This window comes from Equus caballus, chromosome 1 (assembly GCF_041296265.1).
Source record: "Equus caballus isolate H_3958 breed thoroughbred chromosome 1, TB-T2T, whole genome shotgun sequence".
Taxonomy (NCBI): domain Eukaryota; kingdom Metazoa; phylum Chordata; class Mammalia; order Perissodactyla; family Equidae; genus Equus; species Equus caballus.
In genome coordinates this window covers 125,092,726-125,115,163 of record NC_091684.1, presented here as the reverse complement: position 1 = coordinate 125,115,163, position 22,438 = coordinate 125,092,726, and the positions used below count along the sequence as shown (strand labels likewise).

At 40.9% G+C, this 22,438-nt stretch overlaps 1 protein-coding gene across 2 annotated transcripts in view; it reads left to right on the top strand.

Moving 5' to 3' along the window:
- Positions 1-22,438, top strand: part of OCA2 (OCA2 melanosomal transmembrane protein) — a 365,906-nt gene that overhangs the window by 232,989 nt on the left and 110,479 nt on the right. For both annotated transcript variants that reach the window (XM_023652076.2, XM_014734075.3), the window contains 2 exons: positions 9,495-9,554; positions 10,186-10,290. In XM_023652076.2, coding sequence (XP_023507844.2) covers positions 9,495-9,554; positions 10,186-10,290 — 165 coding nt within the window. The remainder of the gene's footprint in view (positions 1-9,494; positions 9,555-10,185; positions 10,291-22,438) is intronic.

Sequence of the window (22,438 nt, the reverse complement as noted above, 5' to 3'; positions counted from 1 at the left end):
CAATGCGTTCAGATTACAAATTCGAAAAACACCATGGCTCATTCTTCCTGTCTTTGGGGAAAAAATAACAAATATAGAAACCACCCCCTTAAAAAAATAAAATGAAGCAAATGAAAACACAAGAAAACAACACTATCACTACCAAAAACACACAGTAAAAAATAAATTTTATTTCTTTACTTTAGTGTTTTTCGATAATTATTCAAGTCTCTTCTAATGTATCTTTCATGAAATATGAAAAATAGATAGGATTACTTTTTAAATTATAGATGCTTGTAAATGGATCTCTGATTCCAGTGTGAAGGAGCAACAGATGTTTATTTTTAGAAAATGAGAGTGGTCAACTAGCTTTTCTGCCAGGGGCATGAACACGGGGGTCATTTAAATGTGTTTCTGACGTAGCTGAGTCTCTAATGAAGTGCTGCCTTGCAAACAAGATTACTAGTGAGTTCACTAGGAAGATATATGCATAATTCTGGGGGAAAATGGACTCACAGGCATTTTGATTTTTGAATGTTTGTAGCCAAAAGGATTTATAATGATCTTTTTATCAATTTCAGTAGTCTGTTTCTAACCTAGCTCTGACATTCTCCAAAAATAGTGGTGTAATTCAAGTTCAATTAAAATAATTCAAATTAGGGGCCAGCCCAGTGGCACAGCAGTTAAGTGTGCACGTTCTTCTTTGGTGGCCCAGGGTTCACTGGTTCAGATCCTGGGTGTGGACCTACGTACCGCTTGTCAAGCCATTCTGTGGCAGGCATCCCACATAAAATAGAGGAAGATGGACATGGATGTTAGCTCAGGGCCAGTCTTCCTCAGCAAAAAGAGGAGGATTGATGGCAGATGTTAGCTCAGGGCTAATCTTCCTCCAAAAAAAAAAAAAAAAGAAAACTACAATAAAATAATTAAAATTAAAATGTATTCCAAATTTTAGAGAAAATAACTGAATGTATCAGCTTTGAAACATATAAGAACTTTCAGTATATTTTAGAGATTTTAAAAATCATATTTTTTCCTCAGGTCAGATGTTGACAGAGATGATTTTAAAATGAGACAAGATATCATGAAAAAGGAAACATCAGCAAGGAAAGGTAGAGCAGAGGGCGTCTGGTAAAAGGACCCCAAGGAGCACATGACTTTTGGCTTGACCCCTTGAATACTGACATAATTGTGCCTCCACCTCGGTACAACTGATGGCAGGGAAACTTTTAAGCATTTCCTTTCAAATGCTGACAGGAGTCAGTCTAACCCACATCCTTCTCTCTTTATCTGGAGTTGCTCTGTGACTCATGTTGACCTCCCTTACCCTGCAGAGGGCTCCTACCCATGTCCCTGCCCAGGTCCCTAGGTGGTTATTACAGGTGCATAGGTCAATTGAAGAGGATTTGACACAGGAGAAATAGCACATTTGATCCGTTTTTAAATCTAGAAGTTAGCTGCAGTAGAGTATTTTAACTGGCTTTCATAGTAAGAAAGAATGTTGAGTTCCAGTTCTACTCTGGGTGTATAAAACAACTAAAGTCCATTCCTTCCTCTGATTACAACTAAAACTCTGGACAAAAACCAAAAGTCAACTATCCGTGGACTCTGAAAAATAAACAAAACCAGGTGAATTGTGGTGGAAAGTCAATACCTGGAGAAGTGACCCTCTCGGGTGATTTTCCTGTTTTTCTCTGTCCTGGATTTCCCTCCAGGGTAGGCCTCAGTTATGGAGAGGCATGGTGGCATAGATGGCTAGCACTCCCGTAGCATCACCATCTTTGCACCTGGAAGAACCAGGGAAAGTAGCACCTGTGAACCAGAAAATAGAGGAAGCTCAGAAAAGAGAGTCAGAGAACTCTCCCCCACCCCCAATTCTGTGCATGAACTTGCACAAATCTCAGCCTAATTTCTGAACAATGCCTGCATGGAACAGACCCAGCCCAGCCTAGCAAAAGCCTAAAGGACTGTCTGAGATTAGAGCCATCTATACAAGTCTCTGACTAACTCCTAAATGATGCATATTTTGGACAGGCACAAATCAACATAGCAAAGCCTAGAGAAGTCAACTGAAAATTGAACCATGTGCACAAGTACTGACTGCTGAACTATGCATGTACGGGGTGGATCCAAACGGTCATAGAAAATATGAATTTGATCCGCTGCTCATCGAAGGTGAGACAGAAATTGTGGTCTGAACCTAACTTCTAAATGGGAAAGGAAAAAAAAAAATAATCTTCAGAAGAGTATAACAGGACCCAGGACCCAATCTTAACATTGACAGTATGCAGGAGACAATGCCAAAGGACTCAACACACAAAGAATGTGGAAAATATAATCAATTCTCAAGGGAAAAAGACAATCAATAGATCTCAACCTCAACATGACCCAGATGTTGAAATGACCAAAGAATTTAAAGTAGCTATTATATCATGCTCAGTGAGGTAAAGAAAAATGAATTTGAAACAAGTCAAAAGATAGGAATCCTTAGGAGAGAAACAGAAATTATGAAACAGAACCAAATGCAAAGGTCAGAACTTAAAAATATATTTTAATAAAAAACCTCGATGGGTTCAACAACAGAATGAATATGACAGAGGAAAAGGCCAGTGAACTAGAAATAGAACATATATGTTATCTAAGCTGAAGGAGATAGAGAAAAATATTTTCTAAGTACTAGATCTCATGAACCTGTGAGACAATATAAAAAATTAGGGCTTTAGAGGAGAGGAGCAACATCTTTGAATGTTGAAAATGTTGAATGAGGAAAAACATCCTTGAAGAACTAATGAAAGACGCCACGGGATAAAAGTCAAAGAAAATCTTGCCCAGATACATCATAATCAAATTGCTAAAAACTAAACATAAGGAAAAAATTTGAAAACAGCAAGGGAAGAGTGATGCAGTAACATAGAGAGACCATAATTTGAAAGCCCACAAGTTGCTCATCAGAAACCATGGAGGTCAGTAGACAGGAGAATAACTCCTTTAGCTGCTGAAAGAAAGGAGCTGTCAAACCATAATTCTTTATCCAGCAAATTAATCTTCAGGAATAAAAGCAAAAAACAAACAAACAAACAAAAAGATGTTCTCAGATGAAGGAAACTAAGAGATTTCATTGCCAGGAGACTTGCTCTGCAAGAAATGCCAGTGGAATCTCTTCTGGCTGAAGGGAAATGATACCATAGGGAGACTGGATCTTTAGGAATGAAGGAAGAACAGAAATGGTAAGTAGTTGTGTAAATATAAAAAACAACTTTTTTCCCATCTTAAGTTCTTTAAAGTAGGTATGACTGTTGAAAGTGTAATATCGGGGCTGGCTCCATGGCTGAGTGGTTAAGTTCGCGCGCTCTGCTGTGGCGACCCAGGGTTCAGATCCTGGGCGCGGACATGGCACTGCTCATCAGGCCACGTTGAGGCGGTGTCCCACATCCCAAACTAGAAGGACCTGCAAATAAGATATACAACTGTGTACCGGGGTGGGGGGGGCGGGGGGGCACGGCACGGTTTGGGAAATAAAGCAGAAAAAAAGAAAAGATTGGCAGCAGTTGTTAGCCCAGGTGCCAATCCTTAAAAAAAAAAAAAAAAAGAAAGTATAATATTGTCTGGTGAGAATTTCAGTGTGTACAGATATGTAATACATATGGCAACTATAACATAAAGGGAAATATGGGAGGTGAAAGGTCCTATGTCATTTCAAGGCTTATATATTTTACTTGATGTAATAAAATATTAACTTTAAGTGGATTGTAAAAGATTTAGGTATGCATATTGTAATCCATTAACTACTAAAAATATAATTAAAATATTTAGATAAAAAGCCAACTGACAAAAATAAAATAATATTCAACTAACCCAAAATAAAGCAGGAAATGGACACAGAGATGAATAAAAAATAGAGAAAACAAACAGAAAATAAATAATAAATTTGCTGACTTCAATGCAACTATATCAATAATCATATTAAGTGCAAACATTCCAATTAGAAGGAAGATACTGAGAGTGGATACAAAAGTATGACTGTAATATGGGCTGCTTACGAGAGACATAATTTTAATATAATGATGCAGATAGGTTGAAAGTAAGCAAATGGGAAAATGCACAGTATGCAAACAGCAAGCATAAAAGGCTGAAGTGGCATAAAATAGACTTCAAGACAAATAGAGTTATTAGAGATAATGAGGGACATTTAATAATGATAAGTGGGACCACTTATCAGGAAGACACAACAATTATAAATGTTCCTAATAAAGCCTCAAAAACAATTGGTTCACTAACTTAAACAAAATAGACAATTCCACAATCAGAAGGACATTTTATCATCTTTCTCTCAGAAACTGATAGAACATCTAGACAAAGAAGTCATGAAAGCCATAGAAGATATGAACAACATCATCAACCATTTTAATTTAATTGACGTATGTGGAACATTGCATCCAACAGCTGCATGTGCCTGTGGTGAATTCACCAAGATTATAGCTTTACAGTGTAAGGATTGTGTACTCTGACAACAACAAATTTAAGTAAGAAATCAATAACAATCAGATCTCTGATATAACCCCAATATTTTGGAATTAACAACACACACTTCCAGTCAAGTCATGAGTCAAAGATGAAATCACAAGGGAATAAGAAAATATTTAAAAATAAATGTCAACGACAATATAACACATCAAAAATTTTTAGATGCAGCTAAAGCTGACTGAAAGGGAAACTTACAGATTAAATACTCATAATAGAAAAGAGGAAAGACCTAAATGTAGCAATCTAATGTTCTACTTTAAGAAGATGGAATGGAAAAAAGAGCAAAGTAAAACCGAAGTAAATTTAAGGAAGAAATTAATAAAGATAAGATCAGAATCAACAAATTAGGAAACAAGCAGACAATACAGAAAACAAACTAAGGCAAAACCTGGTTCTTTAAAAAGATCAACAAAACTGACAAACCTCTAGCTAGACAGATTAAACAGTAAAAGAACATAAACCACCAAAATCAACAATAAAAAAGAGGTTATCCACATAGACCCTACAGACATTAGAAGAAGAATAAGAATACTGTTAATAACTTTATGTCAACCAATTCAACAACCTATCTGAAATGGAACATTTTGTTAAAAATTATGACTTACCAAAACTGACTCAAGAAGAAATAGAAAGTCTGAAGAGAATTCTATCAAGTAAAAAAAATTAAGCAGTAATTAAAAAAATCTTTCGACAAGGAAAAGTCCAGACAGTTGAATCAGTCACTGTTGAACCTCTCAAACGTTAAGAAATAATCCAGTTCTATTCAAAAGCTTTCAGAAAATAACCGCAGGAGAATAATTCCCAACTCATTTTATGAGGCAAGTGTTACCCTGATTCTAAAGACAAAGGCATCATGAGGAAAGAAAACTATAGACCATGGACGTAGATCCAGAAATCCTTAACAAAATATCAAATCTAATGCAATGATCTAATATAACACAAAATGATAACATGATAACCAAGAAAGGTTTATTCCAAGAATACAAGGTTGATTTAACATTCAAAAATCAATATAATTTCCCATATTAACAGAATACAGGAGAAGAGCTGTATGATCATTTCAATAGATACAGAAAAAGCATTTGACAACATTCAAATTCATGATAAAAACTCTCAGGAAACTGACTTTTCAAGTTGGTCAAGGGTGTTTTTGAAAAACTTAGAGTCAACCTCATACTTAATGTTGAAAAACTTAATTATTTTTCCCTGTGATTGGGAACAAGGCAAGGATGCCTACTTTCACAACTTCTATCCCACATAATTATTGAATATAGCAATATGAAGAAATAAAGGGCATATAGATGGAAATGAAAAAAGTGAAATTGTCTCTATTTGTAGATGATATTGTTTATGTAGAAAATCCCAGGTAATCTACAAAAAGAAATACTAGCACTGCTAGAACTAATACATTTAGCAAGGTCACAAGACATAAGATCAACATATAAAAATAAATTGTATTCTCATACACTGGCAAATGTTGGAAAATATTTAAGAAACAATTGCATTTACAGTGGTACCAAAACATTAAAAACCCTAGGAATAAATCTAACAAAATATGCCCAAGATCTCTACACCAAAAAGAATTCTGAGAGATTGCCAAAATTTTCTTAAAAAGATCTATATAAAGGGAGAAATAGTCCATGTTCATAGATAGGAAGACCCAACATTGTTTAGTTGGCAATTCTTCCCTATACATTCAATGAAATCCCAGTAAAAACTAAAATTGGTGTTTCCATACGGACCTAGAATAACCAAGATTTTTTTTTTTTTTTTTTTTTTTTTGCTGAGGAACATTCACCTTGAGCTAACATCTGTGCCTGTCTTCCTCTATTTTGTATATGGGTCACCACCACAGCATGGCTGATGGGTAGTGTAGGTCCACACCTGGTTTCTGAACCTGTAAACCTGGACCACTGAAGCAGAGCATGCCAAACTTAACCACTATGCCATGAGGCCGGCCCTGCAAAGCAATTTTTAAAAGAACAGTGTTGGAGCACTTGCCTTACCTGATTTCACAACTTCACTGTAAAGAAGCTGTAATGAAGATATAGTGGTATTGGCAAAAGATGGACTTACATATGAATGGAACAAAACTGAGTCCAGAAATAGACCATACATATACAGTCAACTGATTAAATAAAAGTGCCAAAGCAATTTAATAGGGAAAGGAACTCTTTTCAACAGATGGTGCTGAATCAACTGGATATATGTATGAAAAATGAATGCTCGAATTGACTTTACTGCTTTGTATTTTCACTCCTTTATCTGTTTCATAGTCTCTTTAGTGATGTTCCCCTTTTCACTGCTGACGTTGGTGACTTGGTACTTGTATTCTCCCTCTCTGTCTTTCTCTGTCTCCCTGCCTTTCTATTTATCAGTCTCTCATGAGCGTATGAATTATGTTAGTCTTATCTCTCTATCAAATACTTGTATGTTTATTAATTTCTGCTTTTACAATTATTATTCTCTTCTTTCAATCTTCTTTCTTGCCTTTGAGTTGATTGAGGATTATTTAAAATTGTATTTCCCCTTTTTTGGCAGTTATATACCCTTTTAGTGGTTTACTCCAGAGACGACAACTTGCATCTTTAACTCGTTGAGGGCCAAAGCTAATTACTTTTAGACTCTTCAACTCTAATTTCTTTAAACGAAATTCGTCTTCTATATTCTATATCTGTGGTTTCTCATCCATGCAGACTTGGAGTCTATCTACATCTCTTTCAGTTGTTTCTGCTCTCATTCATGTTGCTTGTTTTATGTCCTGATGATCCTAGATTAACATTTTATTACTGATGTTAATCTGTGGGACTCCTGAGAACCTACATTTGGGATGTTTTCTTCCAGAAATGGCTTGTGTCTGCTTCTGCTGGATGCCAGGGGATAATTTCAGTCTGTTTCAAGGATCTCAGCTCAGTGTAAGAAGGCTTGTTTCAGCCTACAGCCTCACTGCTGCCTATGCTTCAGTGCTTTGATTTCAGTGCCTGATCAGCATCAAGCTGGGGGCAATTCCTTTCCTCCTTGCCACCCAAGTCTGCAGCTCCCAGCTAGCTGCAGGGAACATTTTCATGGGGAGAGAGATTCCTTGGAAAACATCACGTTGTCTTGCTAATCCAGTAATGCCCTAAAAATGTGTTTTATCCAGGATGTATTTATTTGGCTGCAAGTGGGACCCTAAGACCTCCTAGTTCATTGTTTTGAAAGAAGTAGTAGTACTGATATGCCTAATTTCAATGGGGCAGGGTTGTGGGACTATTGCTGAATCAGCTTTGTGCAACCTGTTGTTGCAACAGAATAATGGTGTTTCATACTGTGATTTACATCATATTACACAATCATATTTTCAGTATGTAAATTGATGGGAGGAGCCAAGTAATGTATATAATCTTTGACTATACATAAACTTTAGTTTGCTGAAGTGTGAAATATATATTGTATATTTAAAACCTTAGGCTTGATGTTTCATTTGCCGTTTTGTATTTTCCTCTTATTTTGATTTTCTTTTTTCAATTAAGAGATCAGTTACTTTGAACTGAGTTATTAGATGCAATGTTCAAGTATTTTGAAGATTTTCATCTATTTTGTCTTATACTGCGCATCACAGACCATGACATTTGGGATAATTATATGACACTAAATATATAAATAGACAGTTGTCTATAGGCACACATCAAGGTGTGCACACAATACTGTGTGTTTCTATGTATATATATATACACACACATAACCATCTCTATTTGATATCTAGCAGAAAGTTTTAGTCTGGTTCAGACCTCTGACTTTTCTTTCAATAGTATATAACAAAATAAAAGATGTGACTATATTTAATTTTTTTGCAAATTAAAAATTTTGTTTTATTTAAGTAAAATTTTGATTACTATAAATCAGTGATTCTTAACAGGGGGTGATTTTGTGGTGACATTGGCACTGTCTGGAGACGTTTTTGGTTGTCACATTGGGTCAGAGGGAGGTGCCACTGGCATCTAGTGGGTAGAGGCCAGAGATGCTGCCAAACATCCTACAATGCATGGGACAGCCCCCACAACAAAGAATAATCCAGTTCCTAATGTCAACAGTGTTAAGATTGATTTATCCTTAGGATTTAGTTGATATAATAGCAAACTGGATTGAGAATAGGATTGAATACCCAACATTTGGCTTCCACAGTTTTTAAATGAAGGCTAACAAACAACTCTACATATTGATGGAGAAGTTGTAAACTTGTAGTTAAATATGGTCAAGCTGATGTTTTCAATGTTTATAGTCATTCAGCATGATGACATCACAGTGAAAAAGTCACATTTATGAGGTGCTGGGCAGCTGTGTCGCCCTCATGTCTTGTTCCCTGTGGGTGTCTGAGATCTGTTGTGGGTAGCAGAGTATCTGCTCCCTGGCTGGGACAAAGGCATCAGCCTGAGCAGAATGGCTCTGCACTTATAGCTCCTTCATCTAATCCTTTTTCCTACCTTTCCCTGGACACTCTTTTCTAAATCTGTTTAGTACTGTGAAAATAGTTACTTGTTTCAGTTAAGTAGACCTTTCCTCCCTTCTTTGAGAATTATTAAAACCATGCATTTTCATTTTATTCTTCTAAAACTCTGTGATGTTAACTTTAAAAAGAAATTTGAAATGCAACTTACTTGAAACACCTTCTATATGGAATGGCATTTCATTATGTACAGTTGAACAGTACTCCTATACACTGATCTTGAAATAAAGAGATGGTCTTTCATTCAAATTTAGATTTAATGTGGACATTAACACAAATGAAAGAGATTCCTGTCTCTGTTCTTGTGCTTTCTTCTCAGTGAATCTTCGGTGTGCATATATGACAGTAAATTACTTACAGACTGAATATTGGAATCTGATTTTCTTTTAAGAAATGAGCCTGGGCCTACCTTATACCTTTTTTCATTTTGAAGACATAGTTTTAAAAGTTTTTGCATATATTCTCAGTTTTAAATTGATTCTCATCATACATCCATTTCTTCTAGGCATTGGCACATCTCCACTTAATAGAATATGTTGGAGAACAGACTGCTTTGCTAATAAAGGTACATTAAATGCTGCAATATAATGTGTTCTAGCCACTATTCCTTTGATTTTGTGAAAAAAAAATCTGACAAGAATAGGTCATATTAATTATGTAAAAAAGTATAGCAGGGGAGCTGTTTTATCCTGTCTAGCCTAGAGATGCAAGGAGACTTTTTCCAAAGAATATATGGTTACAAATGCCTCCAATTTTGCTATTAGCCTTTAGTTAAAACCTGTCTAAGAAGGAGAGCAACTGAGACACCAGTCTCAGTAAGTGAATGTGCAGAGGGCCCAGCCCTGGGGCTCTGCCAGGAGATCAGGTCCGTGTGACCCCTGTGTGCTGCCACCAGATGCAGACGAGGAACAGAGGCCACTCTACTCCCCTTCTCATGGGCTGGTTGGCTTGGTCATGGCTAAGAATTGCTCAGTTACTTGTGGAACCCAGCCAAGGCTCTTGGTAGGGGTCAGGAAAGCCCAGGCTGGTCCTGTTTGTATACCTGGGTCTGCCTTGGTCTCCTCATGTGTAAGAGGAAGAACTGACAGCCCTCCAGTCCCTTCTAAGTCTCACATGTCCTAGCATCGGATCCTCAGTGCATGTGATTTAACAATACAGCTATGATACACAGTGCTGTTATTATCTGCTCCTTCCAGATGGTCCCAGAAGATCGGCGCCTCGCAGCTGCCATCATCCTGGTGATCTGGGTCTCTGCCATTGCATCATCTTTGATTGACAACATCCCATTCACTGCTACCATGGTGAGTTGCACATCTCCTCCTTGTGGTAAGGGCCCAAGTTTCAGCCTGGACACAATCTGGGCTCACCCTGCCTTCCACAGGAAGCAGAGAATAAACCCTGACCCTTTGCTGCACTCACAAGTTTAGGGGACAGACATGGCAGAGCCCAGACCACAGGCCAGGAACTGCAGTGGGTGGCGTGTCCTGGGGTGTCACCCTGACTGGGAGCTGCCACACCTCATGGAAAACACAATCTTTTTATTTTTTAAAAGAAAATTGTAAGACACCAAGACAGAGGCTGGTTGCAAGCATTCATTCTTTATTCCCTATGAATGCAGAAACTGTTCTAACCAGTCTGGATGGCTTCTGGTGCTTGGCCTGACAGGACTTTGAAAACTCTGTTGGCCTGACCCCGGCCAACACTGGAGATACACATTAGAGTCCTGTTACAGGGCTGATGAGCCCTGTTCCTACTATGTCTTCTGACATCACTGCTTGCTGGCCTTAGGGCAGAATTGTGAATCCCTAGTGTGACAAAGTTAAGGTGTGACAAGGCCTTGCATATAGGAACCTGGGGTCCTGTTACAAACACCTGAGGTCTCCAGTATGCTGAGCATGTGTGAATACTCCTCATGGCTGGACTCTGGATTGAGGGTGGAGTTGGTCTTTTGTTTTTGTGACCTTGAGGACTCACTCCTGTGCCCTGCAGAATAGTCCATGCAAGGGGGCTCCCATGACATTTCATCACCCTATATCATATTTGGAACCACCTGGGACCCAAGGAACACAGCAGAGAACCTGGCAGTGAGGACAAAGGTGGGCCAGGCCCCTCAATGGGGGCACTTGTCTCCCTCACAGGACCTCAGACTGACCTGGGACTCTACGTCACTCATTCATTGCCTGGAATCATATGTCTGCCAGGTCACTCTCTAGTTACCTAGCTATTGTTCCTCCATGGTCTGGGTTGGATAGTTCTGAGCCAATTCTGTGGCTGTTATTATTTCCTCATAAAGTCCTGAGTTAGAGAAGTTGTGTGGATGTCGTCAAACGTCCCAGTTTTGGCTCACTGGGCACCATCATGACTGTGGCTGTGGTGCTGAGGCCCCTTGGAGGCTGAGGTGGCTGGGTCCTGGGCTTCTGAGATGCCAGGTCAGCTGGTGTGTGCATCCCGTTCTCAGATGAAATAGCCTACAGAAGACTCAGTGCATCAGAACCCTCAAGGCCACAAGGTATGGCCACAGTCCCCAGGATTTCACCCAGAAACGTTTCTCTGCCCTTCCTTTTGGCCCTGAGTCTCACAGCTGATACAGCCTGCTTCCTGGGGGGCTTCCAGGTTTGAGGACCCAGATCTTATCTGGGACTGAATGAGAGAGTCCTTGTTGTTAGAAATTTAGGTTCCTCCATTTTCTAAAATATGACACAATATTTTCATTCTTCAAATTTTAATAGTTGCTTAGAATTTAAATTTAAAAAATAAATCAAGGGAATCACAGAAGTAGTATAAAATACCTGTGTGCTCATCACCCCAAATGAGGATATTTGAGCATTTTAATTTCTTTGCCTCAGGTTTTCTCATTTGTTTTATTTTTAACAAATAAAACATTATAGATGAATATGACGTTCTCTGTCCCTCCTCTCACCCTACAGGATTGTGTTTGTCCTTCCCTCTCCTGAGGGAACTGCCCTCATGAAACTGGGGAATATACAGTCATTTGATGGCGCACTGTGGAAGGAACTAAAGGAAAGATCTTGGTTTATATGAATCAACATGGATAGAGACCAAATCCTGAGAGATCAAATCAACAGCTTTATGCCTAATTGGCACACAGCTTTCTAAAGCTCACAGATCTCTGTCACGTAACTTCACCAGGTTGTCACTTGGTGCCCACAGTGGCTGGTCAGAGGAGCACATAGAGAGCCACTTGGGTTTCCATCTCAGTCTGGAAGTGGCACTGGAAGTGACCTGTCATAATCTTGGACAGGAGGTGGACCCAAGGCCCTGCCCAAGCACAGAGGTCTGGAAAGGGGCATTGGGTGGATACTGAGGTCTGTGCCACTTTCCCTTGCTCCCTTCCTCCCTTCTCTTCATTTGGGTGTCTTTTCACCACTTCTTTCTCATTTAAGTGGTGGTCAGGGATGTGGTCTGTAGGATTTCATACTTACACACCCTGTGAAACATCCTTTGACCTAGCATGTGGCCAGTTGTCCATGTGTATGTGAGCAGAGTTCTATACATGTCCCTAGGAACAAGTGTATCAACTGTGTTGCTTCTTTCATCACTTCTCTAGTCATTTGGTTCTGATAGAGCAGATCACTTCATGGATTTATCTATTTCAACTTGCAGTTCAGCACATTTTTGCTGTATAGTATGTCATTATATTAGACACGAGGTTCATTATTGGTGTCTCTTCTGGATGGCTGGTTTCTTTCACATTGTGTAAGGTTTCTCTTCATCTCTGCTCTGCCTCTACCTGGTGTATCTTTTTCTAATCTTTTATTTTCAGTCTTTTGAAAATGTTTAAATCCTTTTTTAGTTGTATTTTTTAAGCAGCATGCAAATGGATTTTTAAAATTTCAAGCAGGTAATCTCTGTTTTTTAAAAGAACAGTTTAACATGATTAAATTTTCTGTGTTGACTGATGGACTTGAGTTTGTTTCTACCATTTTATTATGGTTTTGCATGTATTATGCATGTTCTTTGCTGATTCTTTTTTCCCCTATCATTTCCTGACTTTTCTTGGATTGGTAAATCTCGTCCCCCAACTGGTTTGGAAGGTACTGGCTTTATTCCCAAGTTTTTTAGTGGGGCTCTTTCTATTTGTAATGCACATAGTTGTATCTGCATTTCAATCAACAGTTGCAATCAATAAAACCCACTTCAGTTAGTTTAAGGAGAATAGGAGTTTGTCTAAGGATAGCGCACAATTTGTGGAATTTCTGAAGGACACCCTGGGAAGGGGTCCACTCCATGAAGCTCCCAGCTTCTGCTGCTTTGTTTGAATGCCTGGGCTCAGTCCCCCAATGCTGGCTGTTGAATGCTGGGGCCTCTGTCACTCTGCTCTGAGTGCGCCTTGTCACAGTTCTCTTCCAATTTCTCTAAGCCCACCTCTCAAGCAGGGTGTCCAACTGGTGGAGCCCAGGTCACATGCTTGTTCTAGCTGCAAAGAGGATGGGGAGAGTGAATTTCTGCTTCTGCCTTGGGGAGCCTGAGCTTATGAAACAGAGTTCCTCACACACAGGAGTTCCTCAAATTCTCCTCAATACCTCCTTAATACTTTCTTCTCCTCCATGTTGCCTTCTGTACCTCCCTGTGCAGGGCCCTGCTTGTCCTCTGGGGTCCCATAGCACTTAGTGCATAGCTCTGCTGAGGTAGTCATAAAACTGATTGTCAAGACATGTCTGCAGCTGTATCCTCTTATATACATTTGTATCTTCATTCACTAGTGTTTTGCCTGGTGCAAAGAAGATATTTAGCAAATGTTTGCAAGTGAATGAAGTGAGTAAACTGCAGTAGATTAATTTTCCCAAAGTAACCCTTTATTCACATCAGACCCCCCCTCATCCTCCAGGGACTCACTATTACTGTTATTGAGGGAACTGGACACCCCAGTGCTCCCTGTGTGCCTCAGAATCCCTCTGCCAGGTCCCCCTGCCATCTGACACCTTCCCTGATCTCCAGTTGGACTTGGTGCTGCTTTCCTTAGCATGGTGCTGGTGTCTCTCCTGCGCCTTTGCAGATGTGTTCCCCCACAGCACTGGGGATTGCTGGGTGCACTGGCTTCTAATGGGAACTGGGATAGGCTTGGGAATAAACAGATGTTATGAATCCACTGGCATTGGAGACACTACCGAGGTCTGCAGATGCTCTCCTTCCCCCTGACCTTCCTTCCTGACTGCCTGTGACAAGTTTCAGCCAGTACCCATGAGGTTGCAGCTGCTCATCATCTTCCCTTTCTGCCTGCCACATCAATGTGTTGTTTACTGCTCAGCCCCTCAATCGTTTAAGGCTCTTCTTCATAATAAATCCATATGTGTATGGATATCTCCCACTGGTCCTGGCCTCTGATAGATGCAGTGATATGAATGGGTCTTTGAGAGGTGATTTAAGTTTCTTGCCAGGGGAGGGTTAACTCCTGCTCCCCCACTACCCCTGACCAGGAGCATCTTCATTCTGCATGGCTGTGAAGCCCTCTGAACTTGGGGTGTGCCTCAGAGAGTATGTGGGAGGAAATGGGAGTCTGACTTTTTTGCAGTCCTTCGTGTCCCTCTGCATCTCAGGTTGGAGTAGAAAGAAATGCAAGCTTCATCCCTGCCATCCTGGAGCCTCTGTGGCTTGGCCTGGCTTCCATGGACCTAGAGTTTGGGCATCTCTAGAAGAATAGTACCTCTACTGCTCTACAGGGTCTCGTTTCTTGGGCAGCTCCAGCAAAAGGCCCCACACCTACCTAGTTCTCACTGCATACTCTTGGGGAGGGCTGCTCAGGGTCCGGCTGCTGTGTGGGTTTTATTTTGGTGAGAGTCTCATGTTCTCAGCTTTGCTGTTTCCCTGGGGATTGAACAGGGAGACACAAGAACATTCTGTGGAAACACTGTTGGGTGAGTACAGGGGTAGAGATAAGTTACCTGCCCATGGCGGTCAGACACACAGTGGAAACACAGGAACAGCACAGTACGGTCCCTGCTGCCTGGCTTGCAAAGCTGCCTGCCTTTCAGCCCACCCTCCTTCCCTGTGAGAACATGGCTCTGGCCAGTCATTCTCCAGGTCAGTGGGATGCAAGTCTGTGGAGATTTTAACCTGTATGGAAACTTTATCAAAAAGGGTCAGGAAGCTGGCAGATGCAGTCACTATTTCCAATGACTAGAAATGCTGGCATACTCGCAGCAGGTTGAAAGCAGTAGGGGGACCAAGGCTGCACCTGACGACGTCATGAGGAGTCTACTCAGAAGGTTCGTTCATTAGAGAATTGTGAGCATTATTTGAGGGAAGTGAGTTCAGAGAGACAAACCAAAACCCATCTCCTCTTGGTGGTGTCTTCTCTCCAGAGTGTGACTTTAGTTTGGTGGTATTTCTCACATTCACATTGTAAGATATGCGCTGAGAGCAGCAGGTCAGAAGCACTGTTCACAATTGTTTGTGATATTTCTCTTCTTCCAGTGGTCAGAGAAGAACACCAAGTAATTCAGAAAATGCCAAAGTCTTAGTTTATAACTGAAGATCTCAGTAACTGTTAGGATCATGCTATTGAATTTTTGCTTATCTCACAATGTCCAGAGTGGAAAGAACTAGATCATAGATGGTTTTGTCTCTCAAATCAGGTGGACAAGGCTTCAGTCAAAACTCCAACGCAAGCTTGGTGAGGTCATGGGAGAATACTCCAGGGCTTTTTGGGGATTAGATTTGCTCTTTTAAGTTTTCCTTGTCTCTCTGCCTTGGGCTCTCTCCTTCATTTTGACCTTTGCTTATCTGTAACGGTGACACTATTAAAGAATATTTAACACTATTAAATCAGTTTGATATTGATATTCCATCAATGTGTACTGCAATCAGAACAGACACTGAGACACTGAAGCAGGAAGCTTCACCCCGTATGCTGGAGTGTTAATTACTCATTACGTGGGGACAGCTGAGGGGACAGAGGCAGTGGGAGGTGCTGGGGTCTTGGATGGTGGTTCTCTGTCAATTAGTTTGGCAATATTTTAGTATTTTAACAAATATTTCCTTACGCAGAGATCCATTTGACATCTGCCCACCTTTCCTTCCTTCCTCTTCTGTCTGCAGTTGATGGGGAGCCGGGGGAGCCACACCTGAGCCCAGACATGCTTTTGTGGCAGCTTTCTTAGGCCTCCCAGTAAACTGCCCTCTACACTATACTGTAAACCTGAAATACATCGCTAAAGCGATGAGAATTCCCTGACATTTTTTCTCCACTTAAACCTTATCTTTTCAGCCTCATTTGCTTATACAGGAGGAATTCTCAGGCAATTTTCAAGTTAAAATGTGATTATTCTTGTCCTGGATGTTGAATTCAAAGAATGGTAATTTATGCACATAATTCTGTGGGTTTTTCTCTAACTGGCTTCTTGGCTACTCCTCATTCTCTGTGTTATCACTCAGCTTTTGTGTGCAGGTCCTTTCTACGATGCTGACTGGTTCTCATGCATCTGCCTCCTCCAGAATTCCTTGCAGTCTCCTCTCTACCACTGCCCCACAGGAGGTACTAGGGCAGAGGACAGAGTGCTGTAACCCCTGACAAAGAAAAGCACTCTTTCAGGATGGTAAAAGTCAAAAGCATTTCAGATTCACTTTTGCTTTTTACTTAATCTCATTTTTGTTTTAACATATCCTTTCCTAAAACATTCAGGAACAAAATAATGTGGAGGGTTGAACCCAGTCCAGTGGATTGGCATTAGGTATAATAACGTGAGCATTTGTAGGAATTAACAACTCAGGTTCTGGGGAAGGTGGGTCTGGACTTGACTCCCAGCTCCATTACTGTGAATGCTAAGAAAGTGCTAGAGTTAGAGGAGCAGAAATGGCAGCAGCACAGAGATGCTGTTTCCCTCATTACCTTAGGGGAGCTCCTGCAGTTCATTGGCTGTGGTACTGACAGGCTGTGCATGTTGCGAGCCTGCAAGTCTGGTCTTGGGGCGAGTGCACTGGCTCCCAGGGAGGGGCCTTTCCCTTTGGTGGGGGATAGCAGGTATGGAGGGGCCCTACAGTGCCCAGGAGTGAGGTACTTTCACCTTCCATGGCCCAAGGACTGGCCACTGCTCTGCCAGATCCTAGCTCTATGGCACTTCACGAAAGACAAGTGGCAAATTTAGGGGACCAGAAGCCTGAGAGAAGATTAATCATGGGCTGTGCCACAGACACAGGACAACAAAGGATAAATTATGAGAACACTCAGGGAGATTTAAGCACTTCACAAAAAATAGTTTCTGGAACTAAAACTCATAACTTTTAAGCTAAAAATATTGAATAAAGAATTAAAGAAGAGAAAAGTCAGTGTTAGGCCTGAGTTAGTGGGTCTGAAGCCAAGTGAGAAAGATATCTAAAAGTACAGAGAAGAAGTACAAACAGACAGAATTGTGAAAAAGAGTAGGAGATCAGGGTGAGACCCTGGAGACCTAGCATGGTAATGATGGGGGTTCCAGGAGGAAGAATAGAAGCACATTGCATTGACAACCTGTAGCCTTTTGTCCTAAAATGGGGTCTGAGTGTCAGGAGTCCTGGAGCTGGTAGAAATGCAGGTTTGGCCACTCAGACCTGAGTCAGAACCTGCATCTGGACAAGACGTCGGGTGACAATGTGCACATGTGCATTGGAGACGTGCTGGTCTTGGCCAAGGCCCTATCGGTGTGATGTGCCCTTACCTGCAAATATGCCTGCCAGTTCATCACTGCAGTCTCACCCACTCTGCTCTCGGATTCCCTGTGAGGATGCAAGTTGTCCCACTGCTTGCCTCAGGCACATAGTAATCCCACACAAAAGGAATCCACCCAGAAGCAGGGGATTCCTGAGAGGCCCAGCATTTTTGGTTCACTGGGAGACTGCTGGGACAATTCTCTAGATTGAGTTCCAGACTTAAATGCTTCACCTGGGGATGGTCAGCAGATGTAATAGCAACATAACAACCAGCGAGGGTGCAGGCTAGGGACAAGTGTATACTAATCCCAGGTGTGGTGGGTTCAGAGAGGGCAGGTGTAATGAGTGTAGAGAGAAGACAGGTGTGGTGAATGTAGAGGGAGGACACTACCTATCTTTGCTGGTATGAAGCACCGCTGCATCTTCTCCCTGCAGAGCAGCAGGCCTAGTGTACTACTCTTATTTTCCTAAAGAGCAGATATCACTACTTTTCTATGAAAATTCTCAATTTTCAAATGTTGGCGATAAATTCAAATTTTAAAACAAACACTGCCTGGTTTTGGCTCTTCACCTTCCCTTCCCCAGAACAGCCTCTCCTCTTGGTGCTCACTGTCTGATATTGCTATGGGGTTGTCCTAGGACAGCCATCCACCTTGGCAGTGCTGCACCTGCCACTCTCGGGGTGGCTTGGTGACACCCTGAGCCCCAGGGAAGCTCCCTCTCCCCCAGAATCACTGCTGCTTCCTGCTTGTGGTCTGCCTGGGCCACTTCGCCCCTCCCCAGGCATCTATAGCCATGAGTCCCTCTCATTCCTGTGAGGGACAGCCCTGCCAGCCTCCTTCAATTGTTAATTTTCCTGGATTTACTGGAGCTATCCTTGCCAGGGTCCTGGATCTGATGCCCACTGTAGAAGTGAGGCAACAAGAACTGTGCCCTCCTGCTCAAACAGGAATTTTATATGTATTTTTTAGACAAATTGCTGTTATGATATATAATTTTAAATATATACGTTTAAAAGAATGATGGAATGCTGTTGTTTGAGAATGTCAATAAATGAAAGCAATTACATCCTTGGGAACTATTTTAAATCAGAATGACAAATTTTACATATCAACTTGAAATGTATGAGCTGGTAACATTTCTTTTCAAAATTCTTTGGGGGCATCTGAGGTGACCAGCCCAGGGACGGGCATCAGCTGTCCTCTTATCCAGTGCTGAGTGCTGGGCTGACACAGGTAACATTTCATAGGGTGAGGTGATGGCTGTCCTAGGATGACCCTGCGACAGTATCTGACAGGAAGGGAGGCTGTTTTGGGGAAAAGGACTTGTGAAGACCCAAGGCAAACCAGCAGTCTCAGGGGATCACAGAGGGGTGAAGCCCCCCAGAGGTTAAGCCCACCCCTGCCTATTTGCCCTGAGTGGGCAGATGATGGGACAGAGGACCATGCACCCATACATGCTAGCCACAGTCCTTCCTTTGAGGGCCCTCAGAGTTGCCTGCCACACAACTTATTCCTGGGCCTCAACCACTCATGCCTCTCCATGACTTCTGCACACCTCAATCTCTCTTGAAGCCTCTAGCTCCCTCCTCTTCCTTCCTCGCAGTTGAAGACCTTGCTTTCCATTTGTGATGAAATAAAAGCAATTGTGGGAACTTCCACAAGCAGTGGTCACTGTGGCTTCCCAGTGCATCCTGCCTTCCTTCCAGGCATATGGAGGAAATTCCTGCTCCCAGTAAAGGTCAGCCCCTTCATCTGGTATCATATCCCACAGTTCTCTCCCACACGATTAATTTTTCACTCTCACCTGGATCATTCTTATCAAAATAAGATAAGAACATGCTTCTGCTGCTGCACAAAGATGGGGTTCTCTTGCCCAAAGAACATGAAAATCCAATTATTATGGCATCTGCTTTTGAAAAAAGAAAAAAAAGTTTATTATAAGGTTGAATTGCAAGGAGACAGGAAGAAAAAGAAGTATTTTGTCTCCCTGATCGATGGGATAAAGGGCAGGGCAGTCTGAAGTGTGGAGACAGGTGATTGGAGGTAAGAAGTAAGGTAATTGATGATCTGCGCAAGTGTAGTCAAGCTTCATGGTTCTTCATAGGACACATTTTCACAAAATTATGATGTTAACATGATCTGAGGATGGAGTTTTTGGCTCCTTGACATCAAAAGGGTCACTTATTGGGCATTTGCACATGCCTAGTTGATGGGTTTATGGTCTCAACTGGCCTGAACTGGACAAGGAGTCTGCTCTCAGTTCCTGAAAAACAACTCTTAATTACTCTGTTTATAAGATGGGGTCAGTTGATCTGGTCCTAGTGGGCCCATGGTTATACATGCCCCTTATTTGTTGTTCATTCCTCAATCTTGAGGGAAATGGGGTGAAAACTGCTCTAGCTACTTCCTGCTGGTAAGGGGCATAGGCCTAACGAAGATTTGAGGAATGAAATTCTTTAGCTTTTAATTGTAAATAACCACGAGTTCTAGGTTGTAATCTGGGTGTGTGTTTTGGGCCTCCTTTATGATCATGATGTGAGTTAGGGGTGTAGTTTTTAGGACAGAAGAAACACAGCAAGTGTAGAGTTTGACAAGAGAAATATAAGTCCTAATAAGCATACAGTGAGAAGGAGAGAGAGAAGAATATACTGAAAGGAGTCAGGCAAAAATGTGTTAGTGAGAGGGGTTTCACTAGTCAGGGAGTGAGGCACTATGGAATTCTATCTGAGGAGGAAGCCAAAGGCAGGGACGGTTAATTAGGTAGTACAGACTGGTGCATATAGGAACAGGTAGAATTAAATCGTATATATACAGGCCTGATCCAGTATCTTGGGTAAGTTGTACCCTCAGCTGTCGTCTGCTTTTAGACTCTCAACCTGATCATGCAGAGGCTGGCTTTAGAGGTAGGAAGAGCTTTTTGTTTATCTGGAGATCCAAGAATTCTCTTAGCTTTGTTGCTTTTTCTGAAAAGTTACTTAAGATAGAGGTTCACAAGAATGCTCGGGTGGAAATGTTGGCTTTAGGCCTCCATGGCCACCCACTGTTGGAATGATTTGGTCCTTCTATTTCCTGTTGTCCATGAAGGGTGTTAGATGTTTGGGAATAATAAAGGGTATGAGGGTGGGGTTCTGAATGGAAATGGGGATTATTTTTAGCCAGATATTTGAGGTGACTAGAAGAATTCAGGATCCAGTCTAGTTTACAGAGAAAAAACAAAAACCTCCAATACAATTAGCAGAACTAGAATCCAGTCTCCATTAATGTATACTATACTTTTTATTGAAACATAGTTTTTCTCTCTAAAATCAACCAAATTTTCACCAAAGATTGCCTAATTAAGACTTGGTTTGTAAAAGAAGTCTAGCTTCAATAAACTTCGCCCAATTATTTACATAAGTACAGCAAGAATAGCAATTCTCTTTTAAATCTGCTTTGCCAGAACTTTTCATAAGGAATCTCAGATTGAACTTTAAAGGCCTGTTACAGCCAGGAAAGCCAAGCCAAGGACTTGTCATCAGACTCTGCCTGTAACACCTGTAAATCTGGATGGATTCCTCTCTTTTGAGGTTCCCCCCAAATGTCTTGAGTTTCTTGCACCTTCCGGGGAGTGACCTTCTCTCTGCTTTTTAAAAGCCCCAGTATGTAGCTGTATATCCTAGTTGTAAGTCATTATAGTTCTATGTGGGATGCTGGCACAGCATGCCTTGATGAGCAGTGTGTACGTCTGTGCCTAGGATCCGAATCAACAAACCTTGGGCCACCGAAGTGGAGTGTGTGAACTGAACCACTCAGCAATGGGGCCAGCCCCCGTGACCTTCTTTACTCACCTGATATGGCTTCTGGGAACCCTGTAAGCAAGGTACCCAGCCACTTTCCAAGTGGCTTTATTTGTACTAAGTCAACCTTTGTTCCCTAAAGCTGTCTGGCCATATCTGAGTCTACGTATGTCTCTCTCAAATATCACATTCCAGTCAAAGCCTTGGTAGTATAGCCAATGTTTCCAATTGTGTCCTGTTATAGGGAGAACAAATTCTTATTGTATGTATGAAAATAACTATATTGCTATGAAAATAAATTTAAATTTTGGAGGGATCAGGTAGGGGGAAAAAACCCAAATTTTTCAATTCTGCTTACAAAGGTATAATTTACCAAATTGCTATAAGTCATAGTTAGCTTAAGAGAAAAGAGAAAATGTTTTCTTAAGTCTGGAAAAATAAGACATTAAAACATCAATATTTCAAACAAAAAAATCATGAAAATTATAATCATTCTCATAAGTTCCTTTAGTCCCATGCTATGAATTCTTGATCTTGAACTTCTGATAGCAGGTTTATGAAGCCATCAGTTACTCTGGTAGGGTTCTGTAATTTCTTACCCAGCTCAGTTTTATAATCTGAAAGTTTACCAGAAACCTATATTCTAGAGTAAGTATCAGAGTCCTTTCCATGAATCTCTCTGAAGATGAAACATATTAGCAAAAGAATCAGAGTAAAGCAAGAACTGTCTGTAAATAACAAAAGACTTAAAAGTGGCAGTTGATAAAGAAACTTGATTATTTCTGTGGCATACAACAATTTAAAATAACGAGAATTGTGACTGAAAACTAGGACAGATCAGAATTTTAGGAATGTTATATAATTTTTAAAACACTTATATTAATAACATTCACCCATGCAATATAACCTAAGAATTCTTATCATCATTCATTTGATTATGCTTCCCCTGTAATTTAACATACCAAATAAGACTGATTAGTTTAATATCTTCCTCTTTATAGAGAGGACAAATTCTTTGAGAAGCC